Below are 17,928 nucleotides of genomic sequence, written 5' to 3'. Positions count from 1 at the left end.
AGCTGAGGCACAGGAGGGCGGCCATCTTGGCCGGGAGGGTAGGGCTGGGGAGCTGCGGGCGCCGTGCGATTGGGGGGCTCGCCCGGAAGTGACGCCAACTACCCGGAAGCGGAGGGGGTTCCCTGGCCCACTCCCCCCTCGTTCGTTTGCTCCCCCGCTTCCTCCCCGCCCCCCTTCCTCTCCATTCGTTTCCCCCCTCCCCGTTCCCTGCCTTCTTCCCCCCCCCGTCCCTCCCCCCCCAACCTCCGGAGCTGGGAAGAGAGTCAAGATGGCGGCGAAATCCGATGGCGGTGGCGTGGGGGTGGGCTTCGCCCAGCTGCACAACCTGGACGAGGCGGTGGGCAGTGGCGGCGAGGAGGACGGGGAGCCCGGGGGAGGCGGCTGCGGCGGCGGCGGCGGCGGCGACGAGCCCGGCGAGAGCAGCTCGCTGCACATCTGCCACTGCTGCAACACCTCCTCGTGCTACTGGGGCTGCCGCTCCGCCTGCCTGCGCTCCCTCCTGGGCAAGAAGCCGCGCCGCAGCGCCGCCGCCGCCGCCGACGGGGGGGACCAGCCGCTGCAGCCGCCCGCGGCCGCCGACGCCGACCGCTACCCGACGCCCTCGGCCGCGCCGCCGCAGGTGGAGCGGCCGTGGCTCGACTGCCTGTGGATCGTGCTGGCGCTGCTGGTCTTCTTCGGGGACGTGGGCACCGACCTGTGGCTGGCCCTCGACTACTACCGCAAGGGGGACTACGGCTACTTCGGGCTGACCCTCTTCTTCGTGCTGGTGCCGTCGCTGCTGGTGCAGAGCCTGAGCTTCCGCTGGTTCGTGCAGGACTACACGGGCGGCGGGCTGGGCGCCGTGGAGGGGCTCAGCAGCCGGGGTCCCCCCATGATGGGGGCCGGCTACGGCCGCGGCGGCCCTGCGACGCCAGGGGCGCAGCGCCTGTGCCGCCTCTCCGTGTGGATCTGGCAGACGGTCATCCACCTGCTGCAGATGGGGCAGGTGTGGAGGTAAGAGCACTGCGGGGGTGGGGGCGGGGGCCGGGCCGGCGGCCCTGCGGAGGGCCCCGCGGGCGAGCTGGAGCCCTCCGGAGCGCGCTCCGCCCTCGAGGTGACTCGTCGGTGGGCCCCTCGGCCCGGCCTGGCCCGGGGTCTGGAAGGAGGGGTTTGCCGCGCACTTCCCGGGCGTCTCCGAAAGACCATCGTTTGATCTGGATCCCTGGCCACGCCTTTTGGCCCAGGGACGCCCAAGTCCCGCTGTTGGTCTCTCTTCATCCCTGGTTCGCACTTAGCGGAGCCCCTGCCTCATCCCTTCCCTCCTTTCCATCTCTGTAGACCTCTATTCCCGTTGTCCCTTGCCCCTGTAACCCAAGGTAACAGCCGCTGGCGCCTTTCCTCTGCACCCCTTCTCGCCTCCTGGGGGGAACCTTCCTCCTTCTAGCCGGTTTGCACTCGGTTTTGTCCCCCGGTGAGACAGCTTCCCCTCTCCCCCGTCTTCTCTCCGCAGTGGCCTGTTTGGGGCCCTGTGCAAAAATCCTCGCTGCCTCTCCTTTGAGCACTCCTTTATTCCACGCCCCCTCCCCCCTTCCTGCAACCCCATCCCCTCAAATGACCAAAACGCTGCCCTCCTTGAAGGCAAATGACTTTTTTTGCTGGATTAGACGTGCCCTTTGCTCAGTGGCAGGTAAAATTGTGTAGTCTGTGTTGGGTGTAAGCGTTTGTTTTTAACTCTCACCTCCAGAAGATCAGTTATCCACCTGGGCACCTGTTCTGGTGGAACGTTTTTCCTGGTGTCCAGGCCAGTGCGTAGGTGGTTTACGTTTACAAAGCCCCGAGCTTGGCCCTGCGGCCCTTTCCCCTTTGTAAATTTCCCGGGTGCCAGGTGAATCCCGCAAAAACCACTTGCAGACGTTCTTTTTGCCACCAGCCTTAACTGGCTAAACTAAGGAAATGAGCCCGTTAAAACCTTGGTAAATCTTGCCCTCCAACTTAAATCAGCTTGAGTGTATTGTGGAAACAGTGAGTTGTAGGCAAAAGCGTTTGCGAGAGAAAAAAAATCTTACTGAAGATAAATTACACGGAGCTCTTCAGGTCGCCTGCTCCTGTGAGAAGACATTTTGCCTAGACTGCACCGACTCCTATGTCTAGTAGGAGACTTGAGCTGCTGGGTGTTTCGGTTAACTGAAATAAAGTTCATTGTCTTTGAATTGTTTGTCCAGATCTCTTTTCAGAATTGTAAATAAAAACGTTTCAGAAAGGATGGGATTGAATTGTGAGATCATGAAAGTGAATTCCAGAACTTTGTCCTGGAGAATTTACATGCACATTCAGGAAGGGGGCCATGTGATTGTTTCGTGATGTTTGGGTCCTGCCAGGCTTGTTTACTGGTGTTCCCAGCTTGAGCCAAGCAGCCTTTTTTCTAGCTGTATTTGTCTGCAGATAATTTGTTTCCTGCTGATAAGTTTCTAAGAAGAGGGGGCGTAAAGTAGAAAAGAATGGAAATTGATTAACTTTTAGCTATTAGGAGCTTAGCTTTGGGTGAAGTAGAAGTTTGAAATATGTTTTGAATTTGAAATCTAGATCTAAAAACACTGCTCAGCATCCAAATCCATACAAATCAAAGGTAGTGTGTTTGATATTGGGGATACTTTTTTTGGTTTCTTGTAGGTTGGCAAGATGCAAAGGCATGAAGCCGGGAGAGGGACAAAAAATATGGGGAAGAGAGAGATTTTGAAATTCTAGTAAAATTTCACAGCATGTATCTAATAACTAGGTCTCTCCTGAAGAAGCCTGTCTTTCTGTATCTTAGTCTCCTCAGTGTGGGCAATCCTAAGTTTGGTGTCAGGTTAAGATTCCTAGGAGAATTGTCTCTAATGTAATCCATCCTAGATATTTATTAGTAGTAAGCTTTTGGGACCTAATGAAATTGGAGTTCAGTTTCACAAATTCTCTTAGGCAGACTAATTTTCCTCCACTGACTTAAACCTTAATTCTGTTTGGGCAAAGCAGAAGTCCAGATTTTGGGACAAACTAAAAAGTACATTTTAAGTGTAAATTTAGTTTTTATAGTTGTTTAAAATACGGTAGTGTATTATTTTTCCAGATTTCCATTGAACTTTCAAGGTCTGCAGTGGTATATATATATTTTTAAAAGATGTCTGTGACTTTGTTATGTCTAAATTATTTTAGTCTTTTTTTCAAGATTAGAATGTATGTGTAAATGTTTCATAAAGTTAAGGTATTAAAAGACATGCTAATTCAGCTAAGTTATTTATTACAACATGGTTATACTTCAAAAGAAATATTTACTGAGGAAGGATTTTATCTTTTTATTTTAATTTTTTTCATTAATCTGGTTTTGCTTGAAATACTCCAGGAACAGGGTCTGCTCTTCAGCACCTGCTAGGCATGGGGCTTGCGAGGAAATCATTCATATGGAAAAGCTCTGGAGAAAGGTTTTTATTCTTGTTTTAATCTGTTGGCAAAAAATTTCTTGTCTAAGTGTATGAACATACATCATCTCAGATTTTACTGTGCTGATCTTTTGGGGTTACAGTTTTTCCCTTAATCATATTTGCTACTAAAATTTTGCTATTTCACGGGGTCACGTGACATAAAGGTTAAGGTCTAGGAATTATATCACTGATTGGGGCCACATTTCTAAGAAAAGATGTCAGTGAAGTTGTACATTGTCAAAACTGATTCCATTAAACCGTGAAGACCTGTCTTTTCATGTGCCTTTTTTTTTTTTAAGTGTAAATGATTTGACTCTTGCTTGGACAGAGCACAGTGCTTATTTAAGAAAATGTAGTTGCTTTGATAGTAGAGTGGTAAACTTCTGTGTGTGCTGCCTTTCCTGTCAAGATGCAAAATACTTGACATCTCTTTCACCAAATGCCTAAAGAATGTTGAAAATATTTGTGGTGGGGCCCGAATTAGAGCACGGAAGAGTAGTTGTCTGTAGGATGATGTGGTTTCATGCACCTCCTTTGAGGAGCACTGGTGTGTGATTAAGGTCTATTTAATGCCTGCTTTACCCTCACTAATTACTTAACACAAACTCACTGTGTAGCTTTACCTGCGCTATCTTTCAAGCGCCTTTCCCAGGGATGGCAGTCATACCAGGAATATGAGTCACACTGGGCTTCAGTTGAGTACAATGTGTTGTTATGAGAAAGTGAGATCATTTTCTAGGAGGCTTAGACCTTAGGAACATTTTGATTTAGTTTGCTTATTGCATTGTTGTATGTAAGTTTCCCTTCCGTGTGTTGGCCTACGTTTGCTTTTGCGTTTCTTCTAGAAAGTGCTTAGTGTGTTGGCAGTTCTCTGCAGTCATGAAGCAATAGTTCTTCGACTAAAATTTCACCTAATGTCATGATGTCACGGCCAAATCATTAATCACCCTTTTATTTACTTTTATGGGTGTGTTTGCAGCCCTCTATTTTATAGAGTGAAAGAGGAATTTACTCAGAATCTTAGTAGTATTTGCCATTTTTAAAGTGAATGTCAGCTGTTCTTTCTCTTGGGAGAGGGCATGGTGTGGAGGGTTGCCTCCAAGGGAGAAAAAAGAAAATGGTGTTTCACATATCATCATGGCACCGTCAGTCTGTGAGCAGTCTAAAGCTTTGTTTTAGCGTTTTTTCTGTTTCAAGACTTCGGTATAATATAGGGGCACAGCTCTGTGTATCATCAGCAGCAAATGTTGTTGGGCTGGTGAAGACGCTTTTTTAAAATTCCTCCCTCTGCATCCCTCCCTCCCTCTTCGTATGTAGGCATACTTGGTCTATTATAGGGCTTTGTTCTTGTTGAATATTTTAGAATAGTGACACTTAACTCTGGCTGAGAAGAGAACCTACTTCAGCTTGGGGGGAAAAAAAAGAAATGGCCGAGTGTCGCTGGGCTTGCTGAGGAAGAATCCCAGGGTGGGACCCAAGCAGTCTTATTTTTAGAAGCTCCACAAGTGATCAGATGGGCAGCCAGGCTTGAGAAACACTTTTAGAATTGGCTTTCAGGCTTATTCCATTTGGAGATTGTTATTGGATTTGTGTTCTTAATAAATATGATGGAACAGTTGGGAATGGAATGATTTGGTACTAGGAAGTTTGGTTCTTGGACAACATCATGACAAAATGACTTTAACTTGGAAACACGAGTGTCTAACAGTACTTGGAGCTGTCTCAAGTGTATGCACTTATGGTACTCTGTTTTCTTCTGTGAGCCCAAATATGGATCTTACTGTTTTAGAATTCTTAAGAATTCTCAAAGGATTCCTAAATTCAAAGCAGTCTTCAATAAATGTAGCCCACTTCTTTGCCTTTTATGTGATCCAGATAGTACTTTTATCATTGTGTTGCATGTAAAAGAGATATTCATTTTAATTTTGAAATGATTCTCTTAGGTAGGCTTGAGGTAAACATAACTGAGATTACAAGAGGTGTTGGACTAAGTGGTCTGTAACGTCCTTCTAGCTCTAAGATTTGGTGATTTAAGAATGGAAATGTTACCTTACAAATAAGGAAATTCATTTGGTCTGTGGCTAGGGTACCAGTCACAGTCACATTAAAAGGTTATATGTGTGTGTGGAGGGGTGGTCTTTATATATCTGCTTGTTAGTGGGTGGAAATCTCAATATTGTAAAATAGCATTTTTTTTATTTTATCCATAAATTTAATGGAATCATGCTTCAAAAGGAACTGATTGGGACTTTTTGAAGGGAGACTTGAGAAAAATTGATCTGAGAAAAGTAAATGTGTTTGAATAGTCAAAAAAACCTTGAAAAAAGAAGCTCTTGAGGCTTACCCTATCAAAAGTGGATTGCTATAAATTGTCAATAATTAGAACAGTGTGTGGCAGGCGGAGGAATGGAGAAAATAAGTAGTGAAGCAGAAGAGAGAGTGAAATAAATTGACAGGTTTGTGGGAGTTTAGTAGTTAGTAAAGCATTTCGGATCAGTGAATGGAAAAAGGATTATTTAACATGATATTGACGCAGTTGACTACCCACTTGGGGGGAAAATTGATGTCTACCCTATATAAACAAAAATTCTAAAAGAATTAAAGATGTAAACATAAAATATTAAACTGTAAAAACACTAGAAGAAAATGTGGGATAATAATTTTATAATCTTGCAGTAGACAAGACCCTTTGATATCCTCAAGGAAAAAAAGGACAAGTTGAACAATATAAAGTTGTCTCATCTAGTTATCTGCTTCCCCCTCCCTCCACCTGAATAGTCATGGAAATCCAAGATTAGCTGTGAGGACAGCAGAGTTACCTTTAGACAAAGAGCTCCTTCCTAAAGGAGAGTGACTATGAAGAGAGCATCTCTGAAGGTTATTTCTCATTTTTGAGTGAAGCGAAACAGTAAAAACTTGGCATTTATGGTGAATTTTCAAGGGAAGGTGATGAAAAAATGGCATACTTTGAGTAAAATTGCAACTGGTGATGAAGGATAGTATTTACAGAATGATCCAGAAACAAAACATCAAAATCTGTATTACAGAAGTCTAGCATTCTGACAATCTACTAGGCTCGTCAGAAATCACCAGCAGTTCATTTCTGTCTTTTAACATCCTTCGCTTTATTTTGCAAACTTTATCCGGGAGGTCAATTAGTTAGGCTTCTGTAATGGATAAATTCTGGCTTGTTGGAAAGGTTCTGTGGGATGTAAAAAGAAACAAACTGTCTTAAATGTTTCCTTTCCGCGTGGGCTGGTTTGCTTTACAGCATGCTCTCTGCAAACTGTAGTTTACTCCCTGTGGTGTTCTGTTTACTTGCTTTCTCTAGTCAGAAATTCTGGATTTCTTATTTGGCTCTGAAAGAGTCAAAAAAAATTTTTTTAAATCTTGAAAACATAGCCTCATTTAAAACTAAATTTGTGTAGTGACTTTTGACTGTTGCCTAAAGATAACCCACTGTTTACCACTCTTTAGAGATATGGTGTAAAGGGAACGTTTGACTTAAGAAATCAACGTTTCTCATTCTGCAAGTTACAAAAAATCTCTGGCCTCAGTTTCCTCATATTTATCAAATAAGCAGTTAAATTGGTTGATCTTTAAGGTCACTTCCATTTTAAAAAGTCTACTATTCTATAGGTATTAGCTCTCGGAAGTTTTAAAGAAGGAGTTTCAGACTCTAGTTTGAACAACTAAAAAGTTTAAAAATGTGTAAGTTTCCCAGGAACTATCTTGTGTTGTTTTGACTTGTTATTAAACAAATTCTTCTTATTTTTTGTCATTTTGCTGCCTGTAGAGGCATTTTATATATCTCTTTAGTTAATGTTAAAATTTATAGCAGATTAGACTTCCTGAGAAACTAGTTATGCTGGTTTATTAGCTAATTTTGTGAATTTGCTATTTCAGCTAAAATTAAAGCATTTTAAAGTGCTCATTCATCTGTTTTAAAGTTTTTGCTGTTAGAATAAGCTAAAGCAATGTATATATCTCAGGTATTTTGGAGATTTTTCTGAATTGTTTACCAAGATTAATTTCTTTATTGGGGAAAAAACCCTCAAAATCACCTACTGCAATTTATTGTTTGATATGTATTCTCTAACTTTGAAAAGTTAGTGTTTTCATTGCATCTTATATATCCTGGACACATGAAGAAGTTGAGGAAAACTCCAAATCCTTGGCTTGGGAAGCCTGCCAATGAACTAGAGCTGGAAGGGAGGTAAGAACCCAGGCCCTTCCAGACAGCCGACGCGCCACTTTCTCTCTCCAGCTGTGTTTCCTAGAGTGGCCAGAGAACCTCCTGGATTAGGATGGGCCTGGGGCCTGTTAAAATGCAGATTTGTGCGCCTGCTACAGGCTTAAGGACTCAGAGCCTCAGGGAGTTGGGTCAAGGAATGTGTACTTTGCTTAGCCTTTGTTATGAAAACTTTTAAGCTTACAGAGAAGTAGAAAGAGCAGTGTGTTGAGCACCTGTCACCATCTACCTTGCTTCAGTAATTGACATAGATAGCTTTATCTGTATGTGTGTTTCACATATATCCTGAGGTTATACCTTTCCATACTTCACCTCAAGTACTGAAAAATTGGAATACTTCTGCATAGCTGTAATACCGTTATTCCATCTAAGAAAATTAACAGTAGCTCCGTAATTATTTCATAATTGTATAGAATCAGCTAATAGCTGCTTCATATTCAAATTTTCCCATTTGTCCCCAACAGTGTCTTTCATAGGTTTCCCCTGCTCCAAACAGGGATTTAATCAAAATTCATGCATTGCTTTTATGTTTCTTTAACTCTAGAACAGTTCTCTTACATTTTTTTTCTTGTGGCACTAACTTTTGCAGAGTCTGGGCCAGTTCTTTTGTCTGTTCCACGTTTTGGACTGCCTAATTGTTTCCTCCAAGTGTCGTGTGCCCTCTGTATTCTGGGCAAACTTTAAGGTGCATCTAGGGGCTTCATTATATTCAGGCTACATATTTTTGTCAAAACTACTGCTTCCTAGTTCATATTTGCATTGTATCAACAGGCTCATGGTCCCTGGTTCATCCCACTACTCGTGATGCTCAATTTTCTCTCTTAGTTAAGATTCTCACTGCCAGATTTGTTTTGTGTCAAGGTGCATTTTCCCCTTTGCAATCAGTAGGTAACTGGTGGGATAATGCTTAGGCAAAGTATCAGTGTCTTGTTTCCAGCAAGCTTTTACCTAATAGTTTTAGTGACCAGTGCGAACTCTCGCCTGAATCAATTATGAAGTTGTTGGTGGGAGGTGAGATTTGTATTTTAAACAAGCTCCCTAGTAATTCTTCCTTCTCTAAAGTTTGAGAGCCATCGCTCGACTGGAATCGGGACCTGAGAGTAAAAGGAAAAGACTTCTGTCCTGAAAGAGTTACTATGAATCCAGGCATTGATGGGTTTTCAGTGGATTGTCAGTAGACAGAGTTTAAGTGTCACGTGAGTTTGGGAGGAACAGAATTAATGTATGCCTCATGTAACAGCAGTAAAGTGAGGTGGGGGCTAATAGAAGTGTACGTAACATGCTAGAATGTGTGACTGAGATCAAAGGGGAGTGGAGGAGGCATACAGGAATTACTGAGGAGGAAAGGAAACCATACAGAAAATTCTGTTTTTACAAATATTGTCTCGTTTAAATCTTCATAAATTTTTCGTGTCCATTTTACAGATGAAGAAATGGGTTTAGAGAGGTTAGAGCAGTCTGATAAGTCACTGGTGACTGGTGGAGGAAGGTTTTGAAGCCAGAGCTCACTGATGACAAATGTGTGGTTTTCTACATCAGACTTCTCTTGTGGCGACCAGGGGACTCGCCTCACTAATTATTTTGCTTTACTTTGGGACTTTGCAGTTTTGGCTTATTGAGAGTTGAGGAATGGTATTCTTGAACCGCTAGGACCTCTTGATGTGCAAGCTGAGGTTCTTTGAGACCTCTGATTGCTAGTCAAATGTGTTAAACTCTGCAGAGCATAGGTGGGCTTGTGACTCTTTGAGTTGATTGTAACTGCTAGTGTGATTCAAACAGCTGAGTAGCACCACTGAGTCTGTATCCTTTGGAAATTACTTTTAGTACTTCACCCAGTCTCTTTCTCAGGGTAGATATACCTTCCCACCCTGTGACTTCCACATTACAGGAAAGAATATCTAGGGTTGACAGTGCCCTCTTGTTCGCTCTTTACTCCTGCAGGTCCCACCTAAATGCTGCACCCAAATGTTGCTTTTCTGTTGACCTGATGGAAACACCGAAAGCAGTGTCTCTTTCCTTAAGGTTACAAAGCATTTGTTTCCAAAACGGTGTGTGCGTCAGAATCACCGTGGAGTCAGATATTTGGCTTCCACAAGAGATTATGACCCAGTAGGTTTGGGATGGGCCTTAGATCTATATATTTTAAAAGCCTTAGTTTTCAGCAAGTTCCCCAAGCAGTGCACAGACAGGGATGAGAACCGCGGTTGTATAGCTCATTTCTACCAGCATTTACAGTGATAGTTCTCAAGGAGAAGGCATTTATATTCGAATCACTTGGAATTGTTTTTGTAAACTTAAGCAGTAGGCGTATCAGATGTAGAGGAGTGGAATGTGTGAAGGAAGCTGTGACGACGATTTTCATGGAGCATCCGTATTTTAACTTTGATCGGGCCTTACTCTTAGCTGGAGTGGGTTGGCTAAGGTATGTTAATCAAATAGTAGCTCTATTTGCCTACATTTGCCACAGCTATACTATGGCATGTGGCTTGCCGTATACTGTACTTAAGATTTAGAATACTGTAAAGACATTTAGCATTAAAACTGTGCGGCATATAATTGAATATGCCTTTGATTCAGAAGCTTCTTTGGAAGTTTGAAGTACTTCAAGGTCATTATTAATACGAATTATCACCACTGTGTTCCAGAAGTGCCAGGTTAGAGGCATTTTATTGGGAAAATTGATATTCAATCCAGACTGGATTTCATGTGTCAGATTTTCAGAAATGTTATATTTGTTGAAATTGGTGCTAAGGATAGGATTCCTAAAAAGAAACTGGTGAATGCAAGGGGAGAAGTGTACTAGGTATTAAATGGTTGTCATTGGAGTCAGAAATGAAAGGAGCAGAGAAGAAAAATGATTTAACTACATTTTGCTTGATAGGCTCATGGCAGGGAATAGCTAGGGGAGGGCCTAGGAGAGAGGTCATCAGTGTGTTCCTTTACTACTCTGTGTTGGTGAGATATTAGGACAGTGGATCAGCAAGGACACCTGAAATCTACATACACATAATAACATCCTTTTGAGCTCCATCTAGAAATGTTCTGCGGCAGTGGTGGGAAGACCCAAGAACCTTGTAACTGGGAAGCTCAGAGTCAGAAACTCCAGGAGAGTCTGGCAGAGATGGGACACAGGGTGTATGCCCAAGTACAGCGTAGAGCGAGCGGGCTGGATCCTCTGTGATTCTGGATCCAATTGAGCAAAACTCCAAATCTGTCATTTTGCTTGGTCATAAGGAAAGCAGTTTTTGAGTAGTCAACTAAATAGTAGTTATATAGCTCTGTCTATTTAGGATGCTGCCATTTTGCCTTTTGTGAGGCAGTTTTTTCATCAAAGCTGACTCTGAAGGAAAAGATTATGCCTTCCAATAAAGAAATTATGTATTCAAAGTTTAAGCAATCTCAGATGGTTTTGCTTAGACCAAGGGTGATGGTATGCATGCCTTTGGGTTGGAAAAAGAGAGAAGCTACATAAAGGATTTATAATTCCGCTTGCAGATTAAACAAAAGTTGTCAAGATGAAGGTGAAGTTCAAAGCAGTTACATTGTAAATTTGGGAAAATAGAGAATTAGAATGTGTTTGTAGCATTTGTGAACTGTATTTTTGGTTTCCGCTATTTGATAGGGACCACATAACTTTTAGGTAGTTTCTGAGATGTAGTAGTATAGGATTAAAGGAGCTGGTATTTGTCAGGCACGTTACAAGATTTGAATAGGGCCCTTTGGGGTTGCAGTGTGTCATTTTGCTTATTTACTTAGCATTTACAGTTCGCTATCTCAATTCATGGTACACTTGTATCTACTGTAATGTGATGTATGCGTTCCTGTAAAACCTCTCATTCCTCAAAATCATGTACTAAAAACAACAGGGCTATGGAAAAAATAGGATTAAGGCTAGACTGCTTAAAACTATGTAGCTCTGTAACCAGAGCACTAATGAAAACTGACAATCCGAATAGAAATGCTAGCATGGTGGTATGGGTGACATCTGCACTCGGCATCATCCCCAGATGATTCTCGGCCTTATTTCATCCTGGGATGAAATATGTAGATTCTTTGATATGTAGATTATTCTTTGATATGTAGATTTTTCTAGGTATTAGCTTCTATGGGAGGGTTTGCCTAGACCTAGTTTCGCCAGAATTAAAGCTGTGATCAGGTATAGACTTCATGTGTGCCCACAGCATCAGTAGGTAGCGGAAAGCATAATGCTGTTGAAGCCACTAAACCAACCACCACTGCTTGTACCAAAGGAGGTACTTTGGTACGATTCTAATTGTTTTCCTTAACGCCTTCATTTCCAGCCCCCCATGTCTTTCTCATTATTTGTGAAAAAATCTCGTTCTTGATAGCTTCAAAATATTAACATGCTGGGAAGAATGACTCACGAACCAACACTACTTCCCCGTTACACTGTCCTCATTGCCATTTTGCCAGTCGTGTATGAAGGAATCCATGTTGCAGAAGCATGCATTGTGGCGTAACTGACCTTACTTTTGAACCTGTGGTGGTCTCACGATGCAGCTCTTGAAAATGTCAAGGTTCTGTTTGGGGAAGTTCGAGTTTTGGAGACACTACCGTGTTTCAGGGTTAAGTGAAACTTATTATTCTTCTCGTGCTTTGTTGGCCCTTATATACAATAAAGAAATGAAAGGGCCTGTTCCACCCCGCTTTAAATTTCTGCTTCTGTGACACAGTCATTGGATGGAATGTGATAATGTCTCAATGCCACATCAGCACTTGAACTACATATATGGAGCAGGAATGATTTTAAATTTCATTTCATTTGAAATGTGGTTGTGGTGAGGTTTTAAATTAAAATTCATCTGAGCATACAGTAAACTGAAAAAAGAGCAACAGTAGCCAGTTGTCAAGGAAAAGACTGATGGGTAGGATAAACAGGCCTTTCAGCAGTCTAAACAATCTGTTTTCATAGGGTTTTTATTTTTTTGTTAAGGGTGATTGGGAGAACTTGCAAATTAAGTAGAAGTTAGTTAAATGTGAAAGGCAGCAAATATACAGCATGTTTGTTAGTGACTATTATGGTTTGTTTCCTCAGTAACTGTAGTAACAAAAATTTTGGTGGCTTAACATAGAAATGTATTGTCCAAGGTGGTCCTGGCAGGTAGTGGCTTTGACATCCTTTAGAGACTCAACACCCTCAGCGTTCAGCCAGTGAAAGGGAAGAGTATATGGAGAAAGCATAATTGATTCTTAAAAGCCCTAACTTGAATGCCACACATTTGTGCTGACTTTGGTGGAGACTTGGAAAGAAAGAATTCTGTGCTGAGACCAGGTACCCTTCAGATAAGGGAGGGGTGTGTGTAATGTAAATTACTATTGAGTAAAGTATAAAAGACACAATTTCTTTTTAAAACTTTGGTTTATGTTTTAATTCAATATTTTAGGATTTGCGAGCAAGGTCAGGCCTCTATCTGATTATGCCCTTTAAAAATGTAAAAACCATTCTTAGCCTGAGGGTCATATGAAAACAGGCCAACCCCTATTTTAATTGGTCAGGTAAAACAAGTAACTATTTAAGTTAGCTTTAAAAAATAATAGCTAAGTTTAAGTATTTTAAGTATGATCCATACTAAATATACTGAATTAAAACATGGTGAAATAATACAACTAGAGTTTTAAATAGTTTTCTTCAGATGAAATTTCATTGTGGTAAAAATAGCCTTCATAGGCTAAATAAAACGTGTTGCAGCCCCGTATCTAAGCCCTGTCAGTGTTTCAGGTCTTAAAAAAACTGGTTTAGGACAGTTTGGGATTTTGATATGTGACCACAGCTGATGTAACTTTAACAAAATCGTGTCCTGTATACTTGGGCGCTGTTTCCCAAGTAACTACTCCCAAAAGTCACTCCTTGTTTTTCATCTGTTAATTGTACAAGCCACCAAATATATAACCTAAAAAACGTTCAAAATTCATACCTAAATTTGGAAATTTATGCTAAAACTTTATATTACTAAAACTTAATAGATTCTATTTGGTTTTTGTGTTAAGAACCACTGGGAATGGATTAAAATTATCTAAAAATTTCTTATAAAGTTGTTAAAGCATCTAAATATGATTTAATGTAAAACTGGAACTAAAATGTTTTCATCAAAATGTGTCAGTCTGTTTCATAAATTCTTGTAGAAATAGATAAAATAACTAAAAAAGAGACCTGTGACTCTAGTATTGAAGGTTTAAGAGTCAGCCATTCTAAGATACTTGTTCTGTTAATCTGAATATTATTTGTTACATTTTCTGATATTCTTAATTGGCTTCTAAAGATTAGGTTACTAAAGCATTAAAATAATAAACCTGTGTATTTACTTAGAGGCTATTTAATAATTAAAATTCCTCTATATGATATCACTACCAGTTGAGACTGTGTCGGGGCCTACATGAGGATCCTTGTCTTTTTTCTTACAAAGCCAAAATCTGTGACCTATATGGCTAACAGGTAATTAATATCTTCTTAAACTATTGTACTTGAGACATAAAACTGAAAATTTTAATTAGAGTAAAAACTATACACTAAAATGTTTAACAGAAGCTATATGATGTTATAGGTCAAATATACACTATATGAGATAAAATTGTTTAGTTGATCTTATTAAAGTAATTTTAATACTTTTTTTAAAATTAAAGATTGGCACCTGGGCTAACAGCTGTTGCCAATCTTTTTTTTTTTCTGCTTTATCTCCCCAAATTCCCCCGTACACAGTTGTACATCTTAGTTGCATGTCCTTCTAGTTGTGGGATGTGGGACACCACCTCAACGTGGCCCGGGGAGCGGTGCCATGTCTGCGCCCAGGATCCGAACCCTGGGCCGCTGCAGCGCAGCGCGCAAACTTAACCACTCGGCCACGGAGCCGGCCCATAATACTTTTAATATATTTACTTATATTATCTGTTGCTGGCTTAGTCTTTCCTCCCACTATTCCGTCTTTCGGAGCTGGGGGATGTTGCTCAGAGTACGAACAGACCTGACTCCCCAGTGTTGTGTAAAGCCCCTGGGTGATCCTGTCTGAGCTTGATCAAAATAAATACTGTTACATTCATGGATTTTGGAATGTAATACTGCTGCAGATGTTATAGTGCTTATGCTGTATTTAAAACCTTATTCACAAGCTTTTTCAATTTTCATAAGCCCACTTGGGCGGCCTCTCCAAAAACCTTACTTAGTGGAATTATAGTAATATTAATCACCATAGATCTTAAGACCTCTTCTCAAGACCAAATAAAAAACAAATTACTTAACTTCATATAATAGTTACTCTTGATTGACACAGATATAACCTTGAATAATAATTTTTTAAAAATCCAACAGATAGCACCTCACACCCATTAGGATGGCTACTATCAAAAAACCAGAAAATAACAAGTATTTGTGAGGATGTGAAGAAATTGGGACCTTTATGCACTGTTGTCGAGAGTGTAAAGTAGTGCATTATGGAAAACAGTATAGTGGTTCCTCATAAAATTAAAAATAGAATTACCGGATGATCCAGCAGTTCTCCTTCTGGGTATACACCCCAAAGATCTGAAAACAGGGACTTGAAGAGATGTTTGTGCACCCATGTCCATAGCAGCATCATTCACAATAGCCAAAAGGTGGAAGCAACCCCAGTGTTCATGGATGGAGGAGTGGATAAACAGAATGTAGCATATACATAGAATAGAATGTTATTCAGCCTTAAAAAGGAAGGAGATTCTGACACTTGCTACAACATGGATGAACCTTGAGGACATTATGCTAAGTGACATGAGGCAGTCGCAAAAGGGCAAATACTGTTTGAGTCCACTTTTATGAAGCACCTAGAGTAGTCAGCTTCATAGAGACAGAAAGTAGGATGGTGGTTTCCAGGGGCTGGGGGGAGGGGGAATGGGGAGTTAGGTAGAGTTTCAGTTTGGGAGGGTGAAAAGAGTTCTGTGGATGGATGCTGGTGATGGTTGCACGACAATATGAATGTGCTTCATGCCACTGAACTTTACACTTAAAAATGGTTAAGATGGTAAATTTTGTTATATGTATTTTACCACAATTAAAAAAAAATCAATGAACACACCTTTCAGATATATTTTTTTTTGGTGAGGAAGATTGTCGCTGAGCTAACATCTATGCCAATCTTTCTGTATTTTATGTGGATGCCACAACAGCATGGCTTGATGGGCAGTGCTGGGTGCATACCTGGGATCTGAACCTGCGAACCCCGGGCCGCCAAAGCGGAGCGCATGAACTTAACCACTGTGCCACTGGGCCGGCCCCAACAAACCGTTCAGACATTTTTGTTTCTTCCTAGCCCTACTCACAACTTAAGCAGACATACAAACAAGTGAATGAACAAACAAAATCTTTTCACCTTCCTTGCCCAGGACTGTTGCCAATTTAAAAAACAAAGACGCTACTAATTATGTCCCCATAGCCAACCCATTTAGATCAAGACATAGTTCTTCTCAGCGTTCTAGCCAGACTGTCCAGCTGAGGGCTAGTCTCCACTGTGTGACCTAAAAACGTTATTTTAAAATGGGTCACTTCCACTTTCTCAGCGCAGTGTGGCCATTGTCAGGTAAAAAGTCAGTCCTAGTGTTAGTCTCCACAATGATACCTGTAGTGTCAGATTTGAAAAAGAGAACCCCAGTGTCACGAAATCTGAAATTCTTCCAATAAGAGATGGGTGGTATTTTAAGTCCACAGAGCGCTCCTCCAAGTTCTGCCTCGTGCAGCGTGACCGAGGTGGCGAGGCCCGGCTCTGCCTCCTGCTGGGGGGCGGGGGTAGCCAAGCCTGGGCCTCAGTGCCCTCCTGGAGCCCCGGGCGCTTGCTCTCCAGTTGGCTGGGGCCACTTGTTAACTTGCACAAGTTATTTACTCTCCCTGTCCCTGAGTTTCCTCGTTGGTAAAACAGTGCTTATTTTGGGTAGAAAGAGCAGGAACAGCTTTATGGAGGAGGATATTACTACCTTCCAGGGTTGTTTTGAGAATGGAGAGTTAATACATGTAAAGTCTGAGAATAGTTCTTGAGACACAGCAACTGCTCACCAAGTGTTAGATACTAACGAACAGCGTATTCTACCTGCCCACGGTGTTGAAAATGGAACCCAGCGTGGATAAGGTTCTGCCTGGCCAAATTTTCCTCTATCTGGTTCCAGTCCTCTTTCTAGATACATAAAAGTGCCTTGCTTAGGTGTTCAAAGTCAATTCTCCCATTAAAGATTTAATAATGTTAAATCAGTTATAAACATGTATCTATTAAATGATTTTTCTTATTGTAAGTGAAGCCAGGGAGAAAACTAGAGTCGCTTGGTAATTTATTTACATATTGATAAATGCTTATATCAAAAGCGGGTTATCCATATTCAATAATAAAATTAGGCAGGCATGTCTTTTGAAATACAGTATGTCTAAAAGTCAAAACGTATTATCTAGCACCAAAAAAAGTAAAAATGTTTATATGAACTTTTCAGAGAAAAAAATGTTATGAAGTATTGTCATGTATGTGTAAACTTTTGACAGAAAAAGATTCACCACCCTTTAGTTGATGAGGAGAATATTGAGTATAAATGGTTTAACTAAGCGCCAGCCTTTAAAATCCCCTGAGCGAAGAAGGATGGTAACCAGCCATTGTTACAGCCTCTCCGAACAATGTTATCGACAGATCTTAGTGTGTGAACCTGCTGCTGCCAGATCAGAGACCTTCAGTGGGCCCTCTCTGTTCAGAGTAGACCTCAAATTTTTAAACCCAAAGTATAAAGCCTTGTGGTTTCAGAAGACTTTTCTAACCCCGTGTTTCATTGCTTTATTACTTTTTAGCCCAGACTTTCATAAGGAAACATTCTTAGAACACTCTGTTTTTCAACCAAATGGTTCTCATGCCCAGTACTGTTTGTCTCCATGTCTTTGCACCTGCTGTTTCCTTCACCTGGCTCTCAACCAGGGACACTTTTGCTCTGCTCGACATTTGTCTTGGAGACTTTTTGGTTGTCACAGATGCTCCCGGCATCTACTGGTAAAGGCCAGGGATGCTGCTAAACATCCTGCAATGCACAGGACTCTCCTCTATGATAGAGAATTACTCAATCTAAAAACAGAGAGCCCAGGGTGAGAAACCCCGACCTAGACAGTGCTTTGCAAAGCTCTCTGTTCAACTTCTAACATTCTTTCTGACCTCTTTTTTTATTACTTCTTTCATGAAAGTGGGTCCTGGTCTTTCCATCAAAATAATTACTCTTGACTTTGAACTTGTC

General features: G+C 41.5%; 1 protein-coding gene across 1 annotated transcript in view; it reads left to right on the top strand.

The window, feature by feature from the left end:
* Positions 1 to 235: 235 nt before the first annotated feature.
* XKR6 (XK related 6) overlaps positions 236 to 17,928 on the top strand; it is a 310,197-nt gene continuing 292,504 nt past the window's right edge. Inside the window, exon 1 of the mRNA XM_070611420.1 lies at positions 236 to 993. Within this exon, the coding sequence (XP_070467521.1) occupies positions 269 to 993 (725 nt within the window). The 5' untranslated portion in view covers positions 236 to 268. The remainder of the gene's footprint in view (positions 994 to 17,928) is intronic.

Source organism: Equus przewalskii, chromosome 2, assembly GCF_037783145.1.
Source record: "Equus przewalskii isolate Varuska chromosome 2, EquPr2, whole genome shotgun sequence".
Taxonomy (NCBI): Eukaryota; Metazoa; Chordata; class Mammalia; order Perissodactyla; family Equidae; genus Equus; species Equus przewalskii.
This window is presented reverse-complemented; position numbering and strand designations above follow the sequence as displayed.